Here is a 22,223-nt window from a genome sequence, read left to right as displayed (position 1 = left end):
ACATCCCCCCACCTGCATTCACTACGGGGTTAGGTGGAAGTCTTGTCGGCTAACCCCCAAATCTCTCACCCCACCTCTCTTCATCCTATTCAATCAATGAGCCTCCTACCCCCACACCCCCCCCCACACACACACACACTCCTTCACTGTGAGATTCTCCTCTTTGAGGCTTGATTTAAGCAAAACTTCCACTTCTTCCAGAAGCTCCTTCACTTTCTTCTTTCAGCCTGTTGTGAGGAGGAGAAGATTGAAGAAGGCAGCCGTACGTACCATGGATGAGGGTTGCAGTCGTTTATATCTGTTGAGAAGAAATAAAAACACATATTTAGTCAACATAAACTAGTGTGGTCACTATATTCTTTCTTTACATAAAATGCAAGAAAAACTTGACTTGATTTGGTATTAATCCTGTTTTTCCCGCCAATTATTTTTGTTATAAATGCAGTATATGTTCACATTATCTGTGATATAGTTACACAGCTGCTGCGTTTGTGCATGAGAAACACACGCGTGTTTACCTTCATTTTAGTTTAAAGGTGCATTATGTAATAAATCTAAAGCAACTGGCCATAAAATCCTCCTAATATGTCACAGAGACTCAGGAATAATGTTCATATAACAAACTGAACTCACCAACAACAACAGTACAGACAAAATATTTGCATTAAAAAAATATTTTGCAGACTGCAAATCATGTTTATGTTTTGAAATCATTGCAGTCAGTAGAGTCTCAGCTGCCAAGCAACCACGGGTTGCAAGTTACGTCAGAAAACGAAACCTAAAAGACCTCGGTATTTTGAATTTGAATGTAGTAACCGTTTTTGGCCACATTCTTACATATGGCACCTTTAATAATATGGCATCTGCATGTCATTTTGTCACTTTGGATTAAAAAACAAGTCCATATACTTTGAAATCTGACTTGAGAATTAAAATCCCATGTGAGATGGTTCTTTTATAAGTCATTAAAACTTATTTTAGTCTTACACAGAGTAAGAATGACACATTTTACTTTACTCTAACATTAAAACACAGCTACTGTTGCCATTATTAGCTCATGATGTGACTCAAAATGTAGTCAGGCAGCTAGAAAAGATGCATAAATGAATGTTTATGAACTGACTCTGGTCACAGGTGGCTCCCTCCCAGCCGTCTTTACAGATGCAGGTGAAAGTGTCTCCTCCTCCCACACACGTTCCTCCGTTGAAACAAGGACTGGAGGCACACGTGCTGTTCTTTGCTGCAGATTAACAAGAGATGAGTGGTTTAAAAACTGCCTTTTCTTTAAAGTTTCAATGAAGAGTTAAATTTAAGCATCTTAGTACTGTTTTAACTGAGAAAAATGGTGAATTCACTGCATTTTATGCTTGTGTAGATTTACAATTTGATTAGATAATCAAATTTAGAATATTCTAGATCCTCTTATAGTCATTTTTTATTATGCATTTATACGAAAACGACGATAAAAGACAGAAAATAGACAGAAATCTAAATGGACAATGATAGAAAGTCACATTATAAAAGTAGACCATTGTCGTCATTTAACTTTGATACACTCCAGGGTTGGAAATAATTAAATAACAATATCAATCATTAAATGATTCTCTTCAATGCACTGTGAGAGTGTACTTAGTGACTGAAAACATCATTTGTATGAAGGTTTTGCCTCAAAATTCATGAAATATTTCTCCGTTTATGTCCTTAAAGACGTTAAAATCCACATTTAACTTTGTTTTTAACTTTCTCTCAGCGGCAAAACTCGCAAGCATTCAATTATCGTACATCCATCACAATATCTTCTGATGCTAGACCTTATTTTCTATTCTATTATGTCACTATTTTACTGTTTTTACTTACATTTTTTTATTGATTTTACACATTTTATGATGCTGTGCAACCGTGGTTGTATTTCAAATGTACTTTTACGTTTACTACAGTTAAGATTATATGGGTTCTATGGTCCAGAGCCTCGCTCACCTGTGTTGCAGGTGTTCCCTCCCCACCCGGGTGGACACGCACAGCGGAAGGCATCGCCGTGGTCGTAGCACGTGCCTCCGTTACTGCAGGTGGTCGCGTCGCACTGGCTCTCACCTGGAAGTTAAAAAAAAATAAGTTATCAGCTTTTTAAATGTGAATATTTTCTGGTTTCTTTGCTCCACACAACAAAGGAATCATTAAAATGGAAAAAAAAAAATGTCGGTTTGTGGACAAGACAAATAAATGAGAAACATTCAGGAAATGATCCATTTGCCCTGATGCACTTTGACAGTGAGCCGACTTTCTTCAAAAAAACAAAAAGTTTCTCCGAATGACTTGAAATGTATCATCATAATAGTCGGCATCGCCCTGAACAAGGATCTGTTGAAAATATTTGCAAATTAAAATTTTTTTAATGAATTTTTGAAATTCAGGAAATGATCCATTTTCCCTGATGCACTTTGACAGTGAGCTGACTTTTTTCTTAAAAACAAAAAGTATCTCGGAATGACTTGAAATTCACCATCATAATAGTCGACATCACCCTGAACAAGGATCCGTTGAAAATATTTGGAAACCTGTTAAGGAATAATTTTAACGATTTTTTGAATTTCAGGACATGATCCATTTGCCCTGATGCACTTTGACAGTGAGCTGACTTTCTTCAAAAAAACAAAAAGTATCTCAGAATGACTTGAAATTCACCATCATAATAGTCGGCATCGCCCTGAACAAGGATCCGTTGAAAATATTTGCAAACCTCTTAAGGAATAATTTTAACGATTTTTTGAATTTCAGGACATGATCCATTTGCCCTGATGCACCTTGACAGTGAGCTGACTTTCTTCAAAAAAAAAAAGTTTCTCGGAATGACTTGAAATTTATCATCATAATAGTCGGCATCACCCTGAACAAGGATCTGTTGAAAATATTTGCAAACCTCTTAAGGAATAATTTTAATGAATTTTTGAAATTCAGGAAATAATCCATTTGCTCTAATGCACTTTGACAGTGAGATGACTTTTTTCTTAAAAACAAAAAGTATCCCAAAATTAAATGAAATTTACCATCATAATAGTCGGCATCGCCCTGAACAATGATCCGTTGAAAATTATTAGGAATCATAAAAATGGAAAAAAAATGTCTGAGTAAGTGAGAAAAGAAGGAAAAGCAGTAGATCAGCAGTAAAGAACAACGCTTCAGCTGTCTAAACACAGTGGGGGCAGAGTCTCTCTCTGTGCACGTAAACACATTAACACAGCGAGGACATCACTCACGGGAATGACAGGTCTTGCCCTTCCAGTTGTCGGCACACTCGCAGTAGAAGTCGTTCACCAGGTCCACGCAGCGGCCGCCGTGCTTGCACGGGTTGTGTCTGCACTCGTTGACGTCTGGGCGACAGAGAGCAGAGGAGGAGGAGTTTAGTTTATTTCAGCACAGAGCGTTTCAGGTCAGAGGTTAAATCACACACACACACACACACACACACACACGGTCTCCCCTCCTGGACTCACTGTGGTCGCAGAGTCGACCCTCCCAGCCGTCGGGACAGAAGCACTGGAAGGAGTTGACGCCGTCGATGCAGGTGCCGCCGTTTCTGCACGGGCTGCTGATGCAGTCGTTGACGTCTGGCGACGGCGAGAGGCAAAAGTTTAGACTGGTGGTGTTCCAGATGTCACAAGCTCAAGTATCTACAGACACCGTTTGTGCCATCTTAACCATTTCAAAATATATAATTCTCCAACTATGGGACAAATATTCTGCTCCTTATTCACATTTAATTTACATTTTTACAATCTGTGCATATTGAAGCATGTGATATACTGTATATATGATGTTTTTTCCTCATTCCAATATCCAATTAAGGCATTTTGACCTTTATCGGACCAATATGGATACAAAGAATCATAAATTCAAGTGTTTAACTCATGTATTTTATTGGTTAGTTAGTTATTTTTTCATGAAATACTACTAATGAAGCAAACTGAGGATGAATTTAACCCTTTTGTCAATTTTTTAAACTATTTATTTATTTTTATCCATGTTTTATGTCATTTTAATGTTATTGTACAGCACTTGTGTTGTTGTTTTTTAAATGTGCTCTCTAAATAAAGTGGATTGGATGATGCACAGCCCTATCTGCTGTCATATATGGACAAAACATCACAAAATATTGTAAACTATTGCTCAACAATATCATTAGATATCTTATACTTAAGTTATATGTGTAAAATCTTTCACACCAAATCATTTATTTCCATATTTCTGTCTCTAATCACACTTTTAAATCCTCAAAACTGAATGAAAATGACTAATAAGATAAGATATTCCTTTATTTGATGTTCACGGGGGAAATTTGCAGTGTTACAGCCGCCAAAAAGCAAGTAGATTAGAAATAAAGTAAGGATATAATCTAAAAAACATGGTTAAATAATCTGAAAATATGATAAATATCTCTATTGTCATTGTACTAAGAGATAATGACACAAATATGGCTTCTCCCCCGTCTCAAATATACATAGAAGTGTATAATAATTCAATAAAAACAGCAGCGATGATTACTGCATTATTCATTGGGATAGAAAATAAACAACTAGCATCATTTAAATCTCTTGGTTTTTCAAAGTAAAAGACTCACTCTCGTGACAGTAGATGCCGCTGAATCCCGGCTCGCAGACGCAGGTGAAATTCCCCGTCGGCTGACTCACGCATCGTCCTCGCGGTCCGCACACGTTGGAAGAGATGTGTCGCACTCCGGCCGAGTCGTTGGTCGCCACGGCAACGGTGCAGCTGTCAATCACTAACGGGGGAGGAGAAAACACACACACAGACACGGATGAGTTGCTGAGTTGCTTTTTCTTTTGTATTTTATCAAACATCCTCTTCCTCCTTCACAGAAGTTCAAGTCACCTTGACACGGCGTAGTTTGACAGTTGTCTTTGAGACGCTCGCAGGTTTTGCCCTCGTAGCCTTCGGGACACGCGCAGTAGAAGTCCTGGTTGATGCTGTGACACTCGGCCTCGTTCTCGCATGGGTTCGGATCACAGGAGTTGGAAGGAGACCAGGTCGGAATCTGTGGAAAACACCAAGAGATCACATGATTATCTATCTATAAAGAAAGTTGTTTCTGTCTGTCTTTGACAGGCATATCTCACTGAAAAAAAAAAAAAAAAAAAAGTATCTCGGAATGACTTCAAATTTACCATCATAATAGTCGGCATCGCCCTGAACAAGGATGCGTTGAAAATATTTGCAAACCTCTTAAGGAATAATTTTAATGAATTTTTGAAATTCAGGACATGATCCATTTGCCCTGATGCACTTTGACAATGAGCTGAGTTTCTTCAAAAAAACAAAAAGTATCTCGGAATGACTTGAAATTGACCGTCATGATAGTCGGCATCGCCCTGAACGAGGATCTGTTAAAAATATTTGCAAACCTCCTAAGGAATAATTTAAATGATTTTTTGAAATTCAGGACATGATCCATTTGCCCTGATGCACTTTGACAGTGAGCTGACTTTCTTCAAAAAAACAAAAAGTATCTCGGAATGACTTGAAATTTACCATCATAATAGTCGGCATCGCCCTGAACAAGGATCCGTTGAAAATATTTGGAAACCTCTTAAGGAATAATTTTTATGATTTTTTGAAATTCAGGAAATGATCCATTTGCTCTAATGCACTTTGACAGTGAGCTGACTTTTTTCTTAAAAACAAAAAGCATCTCGGAATGACTTGAAATTTACCTTCATAATAGTCGGCATCGCCCTGAACAAGGATCTGTTTAAAATATTTGGAAACCTCTTGAGGAATAATTTTCATGAATTTTTGAAATTCAGGAAATGATCCATTTGCCCTGATGCACTTTGACAATGAGCTGACTTTCTTAAAAAAAACAAAAAGTATCTCGGAATGACTTGAAATTTACCTTCATAATAGTCGGCATCGCCCTGAACAAGGATCTGTTGAAAATATTTGGAAACCTCTTAAGGAATAATTTTAATGAATTTTTGAAATTCAGGAAATTATCCAGTTGTCCTGATGCACTTTGACAGTGAGCTGAGTTTAGTCTCAAAAACAAAAAGTATCTCGGAATGACTTGAAATTTATCATCATAATAGGTTTAACTAATTTGTTGAAAAAACTGATGTTACTAGGATTAACAGACAGTAGCTGGAGGAGGAGCCTCAACAACAATCACCAAGCATTATCTAAACAAAGTCACTCTTTGGTGATGAATGAGTGAATCTAACCCTTCCAAGAAACTTCCACCCTCCTTTTTAGTTCCACATTTCTCCATTCCTGCTTAATCTCACAAGATTATTCCAGCACAGAGGTACTGACGCTGACCACAGCGAGGGCAAATGTTGACTCTAGTCTAACGACATCAGGCAGAGCCACAGTGAAGGCAATAAAAGACAAATCATCACATCTGTCAAACCACTGTGCGTATATATTTTTGCTTTAAAGGTAAAATCTCTCTGTTTATGTAAACAAGGGGGGCATAAAGTGTCTTTTTTTTGCCATTTAAGGTGCTGCACAGTAGAGCGACAGCACGGCGAGGTCAGTTTATTTTACTCTGTCAGGGCCAGATACAGTTTTTCTTTACTTTTTGCACGTGTGTGGTCAGAGGATCGTCTGTCAGGGAAACATTCAACACATTCATGAAACCACAGGCTGCTTTTTCACCACTTTTGGTCAAAGTATGAGTAAAAATGCACATTTTGACAGTGAAGGACAGGTATGACGAAATAATCTTGTGTTTAAATGCTATAAAAACAAGTTTTTGGATATTTCCGCTTCTTAAATGTGAATATTTACTGGTTTCTTTGCTCCATATAACACAGAAATCATTAAAACTGAATCATTTTCGTGTTTGAGGACAAAACAAGACATTTGAGAACTACATCATGTTGTCCAGGTTTGGGAAACACTGACATTTTTCAATTGTTTCTGGACCAAACAATTAATCTATTAGGAAATGAATCTTTAGTTGGATCCCTAGTTGGTACAATTTACAAATTTTAATGGCAGGGCATCCAATATTAAACAGGGAAAAAGTGTTGTTAGATCATCTAACCGCCATCCATAAATACAAATGAATTATGTATAACAGAAAATTATGTTTAGAAGGAAAATAAAAAGGCTTCTTTGCGTGATTTTCCTTCCCCGAAAATTTCCACTGGGATTAAAACTGGCCCTCGTTTTCCACCACAAGAGAAAAACAAGAACGGGCAAAACACCATTTCACAATCCCAACTTTCACAAGTTTGCAGATACTCATCAGAAGAAGCACGACGTCGGGAGTTATCACAGATTTAGACACCGCAGAGCAGGAACACACACACACACACACACACACACACACACACACTGCTGTAGTGTGCGGGCACAGCTACAACATCACCTCATTCAGCGAGGCTCATATTTATAGTAGAGATGCTAAATCAGGATTGGCTCCTGACCAGCAATGTCCTCCATTCAAAGCCCGGGAGACCCGGCCAAGTGTCGGTTTCCTCACTGCTAACCTACTTTAGCTTCAAGCGCACGCGCACACACACACACACACACATATATACACACACTTCACACATATGCAACGTCTCGGTCAAACGCAACATTTGAAACACAACAGACGGGCAGAGTTTGGCTGGAAACGCGGTTTTTCTACACAACGTATTTGTCACACTGACTGGGGATGCTGCTGTTGGCTAAGTTTGTGCATTTGTGTGGCACTGCAAATCTGCTTAAAACTCACATTTAAGAGCCTTAAATCAGAGCTAAAAGTAAGAATTTTCTCAACAAGACAAGAAACAACCAAAGAACCTTCAAGGACGTAGTTATTGATCAACCGTTTTTGTGATATTTTAAGGCGAAAACAACTCATTGACCTATTGGTTGGCTAGTTTGGACCACCATGTTTTTACAGTAGCCCACAATGGACAAACTAAGCACGTTTTGAGTTTTGAAGGCCACATATAAAGAGTGAGGTGAGGGATATTCAACAGGAACGTGCAACTTGACCATTTAATGCTGCAATATTTTACGCACTGTACCTTTAACTCTATAATATAAAGCCGTAGTGTTGAGTTTAGGGCGGCGACTCGCGATTATTTTCATAATCGAGTTATCGTTCGTCAGAAAATATTGATAAGAGCTTCCCAAACCTGGAAATGATGATGTTCTGAAATGTCTTAAAGTATTAAGTTGTACCGTTTTCTTTGATTTATGGATTAAAGAAACTAGAAAATACCCACATTCGATATTTTTCGAGGGAAAAATCGTGTTTAAATCCTTAAAAAACTTCACTCGGAATTGATTAAATGATTATCTTACTGTATATATTATATTCAGCCCTAGTTGAGTTTCGAGAATCTGTCACGAGCATGAGTAAAATCGAGTATATAAGGTGTCGGGTAACAGAAAATTAAAAGAAAACAAAAACCACAACCTTGCGCTCGCATTTCACAGAAAACTGTAAATTGAGAGTAAAGCAGGAATCCTAGTTTCTGGTTTCTCCTGGACGTACAGTGTGAATATGTGCCCGTCAATAAGAAGCTGCCCAACGTCTCGAGTGTCTCGTCGTCGGATGCCCCCCCGTCGCATCATATCATCATCGCCCGTGGCTCCCGATAACCGTTTAATGCTGGGGGGGCGTGTGGAAACGCGACACTCACCTCGCACAGCTGTCCGGCAAACTCTGGCAGGCACTCGCACACGAAGGCGTCCAGCACTGCGTGGCACTGGCCGCCGTTCTGGCACGGCCTGCCGTCACACTTATTCCTCTGCAGTTCACAGTGGGTGCCCACGAAGCCCGGCGGACACTGGCAGTGGTAGCCTCTCGCTCCCTCCTGAGGAGAAAGGTTAAGAGTCAACAAGGGCGTGGAGAAAGGCGATAAACCATATAGAATATTCCCTGAACTGATTCGATTCAAGATTCTGACTCGATTTTAATATTGAATTTTCAATTTCTATACCATAAAAATAAATTTCTATACCTATATTCAAAAGGCTCATCCCTACCAATTTTCCTTGTGTTGCTAGTGTTGTAAGTTTAACAAAATTTCGATTTCTCATAAAAAAAATATGTATACATTAAAACTTGCGCCCAAAGTAGTTATTTTAATGCACTTTTTTTGTATTTCATGTGACCAAATACACAAATACACACAAATTCTACAGTTGTTACAGCTCACAATTCAAACCGGATCCTAAAAAAAACCAGTATGTGTTTATATAACATAAGACAGTTTGAAGTAATGTGTAATGTGTGACGGTTATGTTTTGTGGTGACAATGGGGACAAAAACAAACTAAACTTTGGACGTAATTCCAGTCTTACACCATAGATGGCGACGCAAAACAAACAAATCTATGGTTCTAGCGAACATCTCAGTCATGTCTTGTGTGAAGTAAATCCCTACCAATTTTCCTTGGTTGTGAAAGAGATTTAGCGTTGACAATTTTACAAAATTTGGATTTCTCATTCAGAAATATTTACATGTAAATTAAAAATTGTGCGCAAAGTAGTTATTTTAATGCACTTTTTTTGTATAACAAGTGACCAAACAACCAGAGCGACTAGTAGACGTTCAAAATATACAGCCTAGAAGCAAATATGACAGTTTGAAGTAATGTTGTAATGTGTTACAAACAAACTAAACTGTCACCAATGTGTCTGAAATGCGGAAATGTGGTAGTAATTCTAGTCTGAGACCATAGATGGCGACAAACAAATCTGTGGACCTAGCGAACATCTCGGTCGAGAACATCTCGGTCGAGTCCTGCGTGATTACGATTCCGTAACCCAGGTCTAATATCCAGCATAAAAAAATTAAACCAAACATACCTTGCATGTTGCTCCGTTCTGGCACTGACCGTGGCAGTTCATCTCTGAAGAGAAAGAAAACAAACATTTTACGTTATTTTCTGCTTCAAATATCGCACGTACGACGTCAGGTGAACTCTACGATGTGGGATGTGCACAGATTAAAAGATTGGAAGAGAAATAACCAGTAAAAAAACAAAGGATTTGCCTTTGATAGACCTTGAAGATTGGACATTGAAATAACTGGGCATGCAGTGGATCCAGAGAGAGGAAACTGGGCATGCAAGTTCAGTCACGATGGAAGAGCCGGAAGCTTCGGTTTGCCGAGACAAGAGAGGAACGGGTTACCACATGTGGAGAAAGTGAGGCTACAAACACACCGGAGCTGTGTGTCCAGGAAGTGAGTGAGAGGTGGCTGAAAGTCGCCAGAGGACAGAGGATGAGAGACGTTTTAGAGCGATGGAAATACTGACTGATGTCACACTTTTGTCCAGACCATCCCCGAAAACAGTTGCAGTGATATCCGCCAATCAAGTTTTTGCAAGAGAAAGCGTTCGCGCAGGGATTTTCTGCGCACTCATTCGCATCTGTGAAGGCAGGAGGTGGAGAGAGGAGACCCAGTACGTCAATAAAAACCACAACCAAACAAAGAAAAGACAGAGATTGAGCCCAGAGAAACCCCCAGCAACACAAAAACAAAAGCATGGATAAAAATCCTACACTAAAGACTCTTTCTTAATAAAATTAGCGTGAATACGTGGGAGGTTTAAACCCGGGTGAAGCCATTAACGTCACAAAAGGGCACGAGTCAGCGGAACAAAACACTTAGCTTCGCGCTAATGCTACAGTCGTTACTGTTTTCCATCTTTTACTTCAGTTTCTCGTTAAATCGATTGTTTACAGTAGATGTTCTGACTGATAAAAATTAAATTACATTAAGGCCTGCTCCAATTCTTAAAAAGTAAGGGTTGGTACACACGGTAATGCTAACAAATGGGCTAATGACTAGCTAACAACCAGAGGATGAGTGTGCATCATAACACTGGGCTCAAAACGGTGCGTTGCTAGCTAAAATAGAGCGCTGCCCCAATATTTTTATTTTAAAAAGTAAGGGTTTCTACACATGTTAATACCAGCAAATAGGCTAATGGCTATGCTAAGAGCCAGAGGGCTCAAAATGGGCTCAAAATTGTGTTTTGCTAGCTAAACTAAAGCAGATAATGGGATTAGCCTGTTTATCCACGTTTTATATTCCCATTTATGCCTATCAGGAACCAACCTGAGAGTGGATATCAATTTAACACATTCTCACTGGTAAAGTAACCCAAGTTTGGACCATTTTATCTAGCAATTTCTACATGTGCAGCTATATACATGTATACAAATATAAAATGATCTATTAGAACTCCCTCAGAAAAGCTTTTTAAATGTCCACGATCCACAAAATATGTCAAATTATGTATGTAGTTCTTACTAATAAAATAATTCTGGTGCTGCTGAGTAGTGCTGGATATTTCGATGTATCATGAAACACAATGCATAAAATAAATTCTGCATATAACACGATATAGATAAACAAAATTGTACTCTTGATTTATGCGTAAAATATGTGTAAATCAATGCTAGAATAAACTTAAATTGTACTAAACAAAAGCTACGTGTTGTTAGAATTCATGGTAAATTAAATTTGCACAAAAGCTGTGGGTTTTTTTTTATTTGGTTTTTTTTAAACAAAACATGTTTGGATTTGGAACGAAAACTCTGGGGAATTTGTTTTCATCTTCAAGACTTCTGCAGAAACACCCACGCTCACTTCCTGACTGATCTTCCACACAGCGTATCCCCTTTCCTCAAATCACGTGACGATTTTCCGGCAAAGAGAAACGAACGAGCATCGGCCTCGGCGAGCGGCGGCGGCGGCAAGCGCGACGCGGGTAATGAACGAAGAGAGCGAAGCGTGAACGACCTTGTCGCCGCGGCTCTGCAGTTAAATTCTGCAGCTTTTGTATTTGAAAAAAAAAAGGGAATAAAATGTGGAGCGAGCTGAAGGGAAAGCACTGCTGCTCAAATATTCAAAGGGTTTGGGGGGAAAGGGAGGAGGAGGAGGAGGCTTGTGGCTCCACAGGGAGTCCTGCTGTGTTCACTCACACACACACACACACACACCTGTCTTCTCTGTGAAACCCAACACTCCACACACACACTCACACACACACACGCACAGTAACCACGCTCAGGTAAGACAGGAGGCCACTAGCTGCCTGTAAACTGAGATCTGAGCTGGTAAGATGACACTGCACTCCTGGGATCTCTTTCCTATCACCCCACTCACTCACACACACACACACACACACACGCGCCTGCCAACCAAACACGCCCACCCACACACACACACACACACGCACACGCCAGCGTTGTTTACCGGTCGTAATCCATTTCCTGAATGCATGCAGGTCACGTCCACCCTGCTGGGATGTGAGCGATATTGGAACAAGTGCCACCGCTGGCGACAAACAAACAGCCGGATATAGACGCGCTAGTAGCTCGTAAAAGTCATTGAGAAGAAAAAAAAAACACACACACACACACACACACACACACTGAGCCGTGGCAGCAGGATATTGAAAAATGGAGTGTCCTCGCCATGGGGCTCAGGACAGTGTTTTTTAATCCTGAAACACAGTTAAAGGACAGTGAGTACTGTCCGCTGTGCCTCAGAGGAAGTTTATCCGTTTAAGAAATCGAAAAGAGAAGAGTCTAATCTGCTCATTTCAGACGACCTAATAACAAAAATATTGATCGACTAAAGGCACACATCTCAATGTAGACGTTCATTTTCATTGGCAAATTACAACCTACCTGATACTAAATGCAAATTCAACCATTTTTTGAGTAAATACAGTCAAGTCTGACACAACAATGCCCATAATATCAAAATAAAACAGCATTTCAAAAACCAAAACAGTCAAGGATAAACAAAGGAGAGAAAATTTGCCGAAAGACGGCAGGATATGAACATCAAAGCCCTCACCGTCTTTTAGCAACTCTCTCGCTAACTTCATTAATGTCTACACGTATATAGTCGCATATGGTTTGCTATCCTGGCCTAGCAGTTAGCCTAGCTGCAACGGCTACTTGAGCTAATCGCATATTCTGCGGTATAAAGCCACATTGTTGTCATAAAACATAAAAGAAGCACAGAAGGAGTGATAGTCACGCACAGGCAAGTGATCACTTCCTATCAGGTCCAGAATCTAATGCTAACTAACTTAAATGTCTTGTATATTTTCAATGTTTTATTGTGATTGTTAGCGTTCTCCGGAGTAGGATGATGGAGGAAGACGAAGATGTCAGATTATTAATTTTTTATTTTTTTTAAGTAAGGGTTTCTACACACGTTAATACTAACAAAGAGGCTAATGGCTATGCTAACATCCAGAGGATGAGTGTGCATCATAACATTGAAAAAATTGGATTAGCGTGTTTATCCAAGTCTTAGACTTCCCATTTATGCCAATCAGGATCCAACCTGAGAGTGGATATCAATTTAACTAATTCCTACTAGTAAATCTAATTTAAACCTGTGAATAAATGGGAATAACTAATTTAAACATCTATGTTTTATTTGAAATGTTTTATTGTGATTGTTAGCGTTCTCCAGGGGTAGGATGAGGAGGGAAGACGAAGATGTCAGATTACGGGAGGTCTCAAATGTCCACTCTGCTCGTTTCCACACTCATACGGATTAGACGTACTGTATTTATGTCAAATAATGCGATATATTACTCAATCTCCATCTTGATTTAAAGTGAGCAGTGAACTCTGGTGGCTGGAAACTGGCATTAGCACTGTTCATTTGTGCAGAACTCAGTAGTCTGTGACGTCCAAAGCTCTACCGGTTAATTACACCCGTCATCTTCTTAAATATATACTTGTTTATGTAGGCTTACATGTTTGTCTGACAAACTCACCAATCTGGCAGGTCTTCCCCTCCCACTGTGGTGGACACACACACTCGAAGCCGCCCTCCTTGTCAATGCAGGTTCCTCCCCGAGCGCAGGGACTGGACGCACACTCGTCCAGATCTGGTGAAAAACACACATAAAACTTAGCCTCCCAACGCGGGTAATTTTTGGAATTTTTTTTTAAAAAGCCCCTGAAAGACACTCACTCTTGGCGCAGGTCGGACCCTCCCAGCCCGGCAGACACTGGCACTCGAACCCTGCAGGAAGCTCGTTGCAGGTGGCGCCGTTGGCGCAGGGATTGGACTCACAGGCGTGTTCGGCTAACGGAAAAGGGTAGAAAAGTCCAAATTGACTAAAATTTTCCTTTTTTCCCTCATTAATTTTGCCGCGCTAAGAACGTATCGCGTCTCACCGATCTCACAGGTCTTGCCGGAGTAGCCCTGCGGACACACGCAGTCGTACTCGTCCGGTTCGGTGTTCATGCAGGTGCCGCCGTTGACGCACGGCTGGTGGCGACCGCAGTAATTCAGATCTGGAGAAAGAGAGAGAAAGGTGCGTTTAGAAGGACGTTGATCAGGGTTCAACTGCTACATGATTATTAATCAATTCTGAACTATTTTGATAGATGATAAATCAGTTTGAGCTTCTTACATATGAATATTTACAGTTTCTTTGCTTCTCTAAAACAAAGAAACCAAAAAACTTGAGTTTCTTTGATTTATGGACAAAATATTTGAGGAGGTTGACAGTTTTGGGGTTAGACAATGAATTAAATAATCCCAAACATATTTGACAGACTAATTGACTGTCAATAAACGCAGCATTAACGATGGCAAACGTCTAAACCAAGATCAATAAATATGCAGTGTACTTTTAATTTGAAACTGTCAGAGGGATAAAATTGTAGGAAGTATACTACAAAAAGACTATTTTTAGTCCAAAATTGAAAAACAAACACTTGTATTTTGCCGTTTCGCTCTTTTTTAAGTGTCATCACAGTTCCTTAGGAACTAAGAAATAAGGAAGAATTTCGTCCACGCGAGCACTTTACAACCTTCAGACTCTGCTAATTGGACCCAGCCTGTAAGAGAGAGACGGCTCCTTTTGCTCGTTCCTTCGCCCGTTTATTCCGCTCGGCGCTGGAGATTCCCAGGAAGCTCGTCAGCGTCTTCTTCGCTTCGCCTCGGGAAAAAACGCCAGCTGTCAACTTTAACAGGAAGAGCAGAGTGTTTTCTCGAGCACTCTGCCGCTCGGCTCCACACTGCAGCGGAGGCTTCATCGCTGTGCTGCATTTACACGATTCAGACGATTGGTCGGACCAGTTCTTCCCTTCAGGAAGCAGCTGGACTTGAATGTATGAATATATATTTAGTTTGGAATGCTAAGAAACATCAGTATCTACTGTATCGTTTGTACTTTATCATCTTTATCTGTACAAACTGAGCTTTGGCTCCAAAGCAGAGGTCTCAAAGTCACGGCTTGAGGGCAACATACGGGCCCCAAATCGATTTCATGTGGCCCACCCGCATAATTTCATGTTATAATTAGGACTTATTTATCAATTACTACATCAAACAGATCTTTCACCTTCTTAAATGTGAGTATTTGCAAGTTTCTTTGCTCCATATGACAAAAAATCTTTAAAAATGAAAAAGTCATTATCATTTCCAGGTTTGATCGACATTTTCTGACATTTTAGTTGCAGCCCTAGTTATAAAACTAAGACATTTGGCTGTAATTATCAAATTTAGAAATGTACCACATTCAACCTTATATTATTTATATTTACACTTATTTTTATTTGATTATTTATCATCTCTTTTTTGATAATTTTAGTTTATTTGGCATCACAAATATGTTTTTTTTTATTGAGTAGTATACATCATTCTATTTCAAAATGAACACTTTTACTTTGAAATTCAGTCCTCCATCCTCATAAATATCAATTTCCACTTCGTTCCACTCCAGACCCGCCCCCCCCCCCCTCTTCACCAGACCAGATGCCGATTGGCTGGCAGGTCGTTAGCGTCCGAGACCCCTGTCCTAAAAAAGGCGCTGGTAAATAAATGAGCAGGGATCCGTCTCCACTCGGGATCTCAGGAGCCGTTTCTCATCGGCTGAAGAGCCTCCAGTGACGAAGGGCCAGCGAGGATCGCGTGTCGCTGCCGCCGCTCGGATTCACGCGGGGCGGTAAAACTATCCAAGCTGCTGCTCTTCACACAGAGAACGTGGAGGAAACTCGGGTAGTTTCAATGACGCTTTGAAGTCGTGTAAAGCGATATCACAAATGGAGCCGAGCGAATTTGAAGTGTAAGCGTTTCTCATTTACTCTGCTTTTCTTTCGGAGAATACAATCCAAAATGGGAAATCTACTCCATTTAATTTGTTTCTTATATAAAATAAAACAAAACGTCAGACCGACTATGGACCATTGTATTCCTACAGATACTTAACTTACCTTTTCAAAGACATAAATGCTCCCACCACTTGTTAAAAAGCAAGCAATCTAGATCACATGAGCTTTTGGATGCTAACCATGGCCACATATTTTGGTTGTGCCCCAAAATTCTAAATATTATGGTGTCAAATATGTCAAAAATGGAAGAAAATATTGCGATACGCAAACCTAAGGTTTAAAAAACCTACGAGAAAAGCAATATATAGCAATTTATAGACGACTCCCCTGACCCTACACTGCTTCCCGACGGGGGGTTGTGTGTGTGGGGTGTCACGATTTTTCAAAATTCTCATTTTAATGTCACGATTCAATCGGATTCTCAATCTTTTTCCCTCTGTCTTTCAGTGCAGAACTCCCCATTTCGTAAGACCTTATTTTCAAAATAAAATATGTTGATCTGTGTTGCTCTGAAGGTCCAGCAATTGTTTTAAAATCTGACCTCTGACCTCCAATAACCCTTTAAGGTACACACCAAGAAAAAAGCAAAGGAAAAAATTATTATTATTATTTTATTTACTTACGATAACAAAAACGACAATCAATAGATATATTTTTTTAAATTAGACCCTACAGTATTACAAATACAAGCCTCTACCAAACGGTTGAGACGTCTGTTCATAATAAACCTGGTTTGCATAATTCATAAAGTACAACATTCAGAACAAGTCACATTAATTTAGCGTTAGTGAGTTCAGCTTGATGCATTTTTCAATGAGATACAGTGACTTAAAGTGTGCTCGACCAAAAGGTTGAGTTGTACCTTAAAGGGTTAACATGATCATAAATGGAAGGAAATCCCTTTGGAGTAAAGATGGTGGTTCCAGGAAGTTCAATTAATGCTTAAATCCATGGTTTTACCATCTACTGAATGAGATCTCGTCTGATGCTACTGACACGTAGATAGGCGCTAGTTAGCCGCTAGTTAACGGAGTAGATTCTTAGTTGCGTAGTTTGATCAGTATTCCATTTACAGACGAGACCGTGACACCAACAACTACGTCTTTTGTTATTGTTCTAATTGAGAGACTTATATGAACTTGTCCGATCATGGTTAGAGAGTTTTGGCTTGTATACACGACTCGTCAAACTGAGGCAACAGTAGCTGCAGGGGAACGTACGGCGTGACAGCGAGGATTCGTGTGTGTGTGTGTGTGAGGAGATGAACCTGACGTACCTTTATCACACAGCAGGCCTCCCCAGTTCCTCTCGCAGTTGCACTGCCACGGCAGGCTGCAGGTGCCGTGGACGCAGCCAGGGTAGAGAAGGCATTCATCACAGAATTGGCCCTGCCAGCCGTAGTTACACCTGTCAAACACAAACACGCCAAAACAACGACATTAATCATCGCGTGTTCTTCGAATCTCGAGAGAAACATTGCACTCTTTGCTCGCCACGTCATCGTTCGGTCGACTTCTTCCCATCAGTATTTTACTCAGTAACAAAGAGTCAGGAAAGACTGGTGTCGCATGATAATGATGTATTTATTTCCCTGGATTCATGTTTTAAAGGCTTAAAAGGTCTTTACTGAATCTACTGCAAAAGACTATTTTGTTATAGTTGCATTACGTTAATTATCTTGAGGAAAAACACAAACTATGCTTCAACAAAGGTAACAAGTTTGATCTTATCCCGTTTGCTTCAAGTGCATCATCATGGAAATCACTGAAAATATAATTCATGCATGTTGGAAACAATAAATATGGTGATGTTTTCATTGGGGTCACATGGTGTGGTAGTGACTATCACTGCTGCCTCACAGCAAGGAGGTCACTGAGTTTGAGTTTATGTCCCAAAACATGCAGATTAGGTTAATTGGACACTTTTTCCCCCCCACATAAATGGAGCAAGCGAAGGGCCACAAATCAAAGGTTTTAAAGGAAATAATAAAGAGGCAACTTTTCTGTTTCTGAGGCTGTTTCTCATGCAAATATCACAACATTGATCCACTGAGCAAGAGTCAACTCGATATTATCCGTGAGTTTTATCTGTCGCGGGCCGGATAAAACCAGTTTGTGGGCCAGATCTGGGCCCAGAGCCTTATGTTGCCCATATGTGACACCTAAAGCGTGTTAATCTGCGAGAAGTCCATTTACTAATACATATTTGCCGCCACCTTAAATAAGGTCGTCATAGGCGTTGAAAGATTTGTTTTCTCTAATATCCCGAATTCAGGAGGTACAAAATGTCAGAAAGGGACCTTGAATGCATCCTGCACCCATTGTTCTACCTGCTCCCACCGTCAAACACATCCCAAAGAAAAGACCTCCTGCCGACTAATCTCGGTGGAGGGTGACATTCCAGGGCAGGAGGGGTTAAGAATACTTCCAGCGGCTCCCGTGCTCGGGCCGGTGTCTGGGGCTGGGGAAGGGTTTGAAGGGTTTGAAGGGTTGGGGTCTGTAGACGACAGCGCGTACACACACACCGCCTGCAGCTTCACGACAGCAACATCGGCTATTCCAGGGCCGCGCGGTGTCGTCGGGCCAGCTGTCTTGTCAATTGACTTCTATTTTTGAGTCTCCTGCAGACGGCACCGCTGCCGCCGCTGCGAAAGCGAGAGAGAGGACGACGGCGGCGGCGGCGGCCTTTTCAGAAATCGCTGCCATTCTAAAGGCTGCGGGGCTTGGCGGGGGAATACCTGTCATGCCTCTGCCGACTGTATGTGATTAGCTTCAGACACTCTGCCAGCGATGTGGCAACAACACTAACAGGAAACTTTGGAAAGGAAACGGCCTTTTAAAGCGTGGAGGAGTCGTACTGCGGGGGAGGAGGGGGTTGGAGATTGCAAAGGATATCGTGATTGCTCAGAAAAAAACGCCTCGCAGGTAGAGGCACGGAGCTCCTTTTGATGTGAATTCCAGCATCCTGGCGCTCGAGCAGTGATTTCTCTGGACACGGACAAAAATACGCCAGAACAAGTCGAACGTGCGCTAATAAAAACACTTGGATGCACGTTTGCGACAACATAGATGCTTTTGTGTTTTCTTAAAAGCCAGCGGCGAACGTGACAGAGCCCATAAAACCGCGAGGGGATGGCAGGTGATTTCATGCCAGCTCTTTTTGTCTGTGACCTGAAGCTTCATTAAATTCATGCCAGTGCAGGAAGGAGTCTTTGCTGCCTCGGCTCCGTTCACGCCACTTTTCCCCGTCGGCTGGAACTTGACATTTCTTCAAGAATAAGCCGCTTTTCCTCTCCGCCGCCAACTGGAGTGAGGATGCAGCCTGCCGATCGAGGCAGAGCAAGAAATGCGGAGCGGTTTCCTAAAAGCCGGTCGTTCCCCCGCTATTCCTCGGGCCTCCCGGGCCAAAACCTTCCTCCCGACACTGGGAGGCGAGTGTCTCTTTGCATCCGGCAGGTGGGAGGGGGTCACGAATGACGACGGGATGCACCACATCCTGAAATCGTAGAGCAACGAGGCTGTTCCACGCCACTTTATCTACCTCTCGTTTCCACTTTGGGGAAACGTACAGTGACACAGTGGGATATTCATTTCCTCCCCCCGGCCCCCCCGGCCCCCCGGCCCCCCCGGCCCCCCTGCCCTCTGACGGGGACCGCAATGCGGATGGAGAAGGATCATGATGACCATTCCCAGCACGTTTACACTGGTCAAATTCACCAAGTCAGTTTCCACGCCGCTGTGAGATGCTTGGTATTCTGCGGAGGATTGTTTTTGGGGGGCGGCTAAAAATACAAGAAGACAGACGTTGGCGTTGACCTTATCTTTTGAAGTGAGGTGTAGATTTAGTGGGAAAGAGAGGCTGGCACACACACACACACACACACACAACACAGCAGGCTCCGACAGGCGGAGGTGCCTCCAGTTCAATGAATCATTCGAGCAGCCAGTTTAAGATCACAACGTCGGCTTCATCAAACCTCGACCCCTCTGCAGCTTCACCTTCTAGTCGTTAACCGAAGCCAATTTTCTAAAACAAACACACTTTAAGTAACGCTACGTGCGATGGCGCAGAAACAGACGGAGACGCACGGCAACAGGCGTGGCCACAGTGTGGTGAAACTGCTGGGCTGCACCAACATGCAGGCACATTTATTACAGCGGAGGATAAAAAAAGTGGAGGTATTTCTGGTTTGCATCACTATATAAATATATATATGTCAAACGCGAACGCGTCAGCAGCGTTTAACGGCGTTAAGACGCGCATGACGTCATGTTCACGTGACTCCCGATTGTTAAAATGAGTCTCTAAGGTAACGCTAAACTTTAAAAACAGAGGCACACATACGCAGTACACAGGTACGCTGGTTATTTGTAGCGCTTGCTCTTTTCGCTTAATAAACAAACCGCTCCAGTTTCACTGTAGGCGCGCTAACCGGCGCTAAAAGGAGCTAATGCAGCTAACGGAGGTAAACGGAGCCTGGACTCCGGTGTCGCGGCACGTAAACATGACGTCATTTGCGTCTTTTTCCGGTCAGTCGTCATGGAAATGTGTTGTGCACTTACGCGCATTAACCTGAGCATACAAGCAAAATGTGCGGCCATGGTCGATAAAAGATGTCTTCATTCTCTTACCTCATAATCAAGGATATAATCTAGTGCTGGGAACTGCGGGTAACGGCGTCAACGCTAACGCACGTTAGCGCGTGACGCGTTTCAATGTCGACGGACCGGAAAAAGACGTGCGCGACTTCATGTTTACGTGACTCTCGAACGTTAAAATTAGTCTCTAAACACATACGCAGTACACAGGTACGCTGGTTATTTGTAGCTCTGCTCTTTTCGTTTAATAAAGCTAACTGGTAAATGGTGCCTGGACTTCCGGTTCCGCGGCACGTAAACATGACGCCATGCGCTTCTTTTTATGGTGCCCAGCACTAATATAATCATCTTATAAATAAATAAATGTGACAACTCAGGATAACAAAAATCTTTCCTGTGACGACTTAAATTTACTTCATGACCAGTAGATTCACCTCTCAACACTAGAAAATAAGCCATGTTGTCACGAAATAAGAAGATGAATAGATTAATAACTGTTCTTGGCTTTCATATCCTCTTTTGTATGGTTCTATTTTTTTAATTTATCCTGCAATTCCACTGTGTGCTTGTTCATATAATGTCTGTGAAATTCTTATCTTTACGTATCTGGAAAAAAGTGCATTGGGGTCATGTTGGACCATAAGAAAACATTGGCTTTCTGCTCCAAAAAGGTCCAGTGTGTAAGAATTAGTGACACCTAATGGTGAGACTGCAGAATGCAACGGAAAACGGTAGCCTTTGCATGCCAGAAAAGGATTTTCCTAATTTTCCTTCCTCCTCTTCATTGGCGTAGACGTCTGGTTTATGTAGGATAAACTATTCTTCTTTTTGTACCACGCTTCTGCTTCAAAACACAAAACCCATGTCCACTCGGGCTGCCATAGAAACATGGCAGCTTAAAGGCTTATTCTAAAAGCTACAGAAACCAAATATATGCTACTGCTGTGTCGTGGTGCGTTCACTGCCTCCCAGCGAACCCTCCTAAATGTTACACTCCAGACCTTTAATCTTGATAAAAGCAGCACATTAAAACGGTCGGGTTCATCTGCATGAAAAAGAGACAGAGAGAGATCTGTGCTCGTCTTACTTGCATTCCCCTGGGGAAGAGCAGCCGCCGTGTAACAGGTTGCATCCTTGTTTGCAGATCGCTGGGGGGGAAAAAAAGAGAAAGAAGAAGAAGAAAACAGAGATTTAGACATATTTTATTATAACCCTCTCTCTTAAAAAGAGGAGGAGGAGACGACATTGGTAAAGTGGGAGGAGCAGAAGCTCATCTTTCTAACAAGTGCAACAAGACGTGAGAATTCATGGCTGAGGACAGAGGGGTGAAGAAGGGACGACTTTACAGCCTGCATCTACGACACTAACCCCCCCGTTCACCCTTCCACTTCTAAGGTCAGTGTGGCGATTTATTGAGGCCCCCCACACACACACACACACACACACACACACACACTCTCTCTCTACAGCACCACCCACAGACACGACCCCAACACT

The 22,223-nt window shown here is 41.5% G+C and overlaps 1 protein-coding gene across 1 annotated transcript in view; it reads right to left on the bottom strand.

Moving 5' to 3' along the window:
* The window catches only part of jag2b (jagged canonical Notch ligand 2b), a gene marked incomplete at its 5' end in the record, with an annotated part of 56,986 nt that overhangs the window by 5,610 nt on the left and 29,153 nt on the right, over positions 1–22,223 (bottom strand). The window contains 15 exons of the mRNA XM_083898823.1: positions 271–298; positions 1,124–1,240; positions 1,978–2,091; positions 3,255–3,368; positions 3,492–3,605; positions 4,616–4,777; positions 4,888–5,050; positions 8,658–8,831; positions 9,829–9,872; positions 10,281–10,394; positions 13,779–13,892; positions 13,979–14,092; positions 14,185–14,304; positions 17,405–17,535; positions 21,814–21,874. Coding sequence (XP_083754949.1) covers positions 271–298; positions 1,124–1,240; positions 1,978–2,091; positions 3,255–3,368; positions 3,492–3,605; positions 4,616–4,777; positions 4,888–5,050; positions 8,658–8,831; positions 9,829–9,872; positions 10,281–10,394; positions 13,779–13,892; positions 13,979–14,092; positions 14,185–14,304; positions 17,405–17,535; positions 21,814–21,874 — 1,684 coding nt within the window. The remainder of the gene's footprint in view (positions 1–270; positions 299–1,123; positions 1,241–1,977; positions 2,092–3,254; positions 3,369–3,491; positions 3,606–4,615; positions 4,778–4,887; positions 5,051–8,657; positions 8,832–9,828; positions 9,873–10,280; positions 10,395–13,778; positions 13,893–13,978; positions 14,093–14,184; positions 14,305–17,404; positions 17,536–21,813; positions 21,875–22,223) is intronic.

The sequence above is a fragment of the Microchirus variegatus genome (genome assembly GCF_963457635.1).
Source record: "Microchirus variegatus genome assembly, chromosome: 12".
NCBI lineage: Eukaryota > Metazoa > Chordata > Actinopteri > Pleuronectiformes > Soleidae > Microchirus > Microchirus variegatus.
The sequence above is the reverse complement of the archived record's forward strand: the minus strand, read 5'-3'. Positions and strand labels throughout refer to the sequence as shown.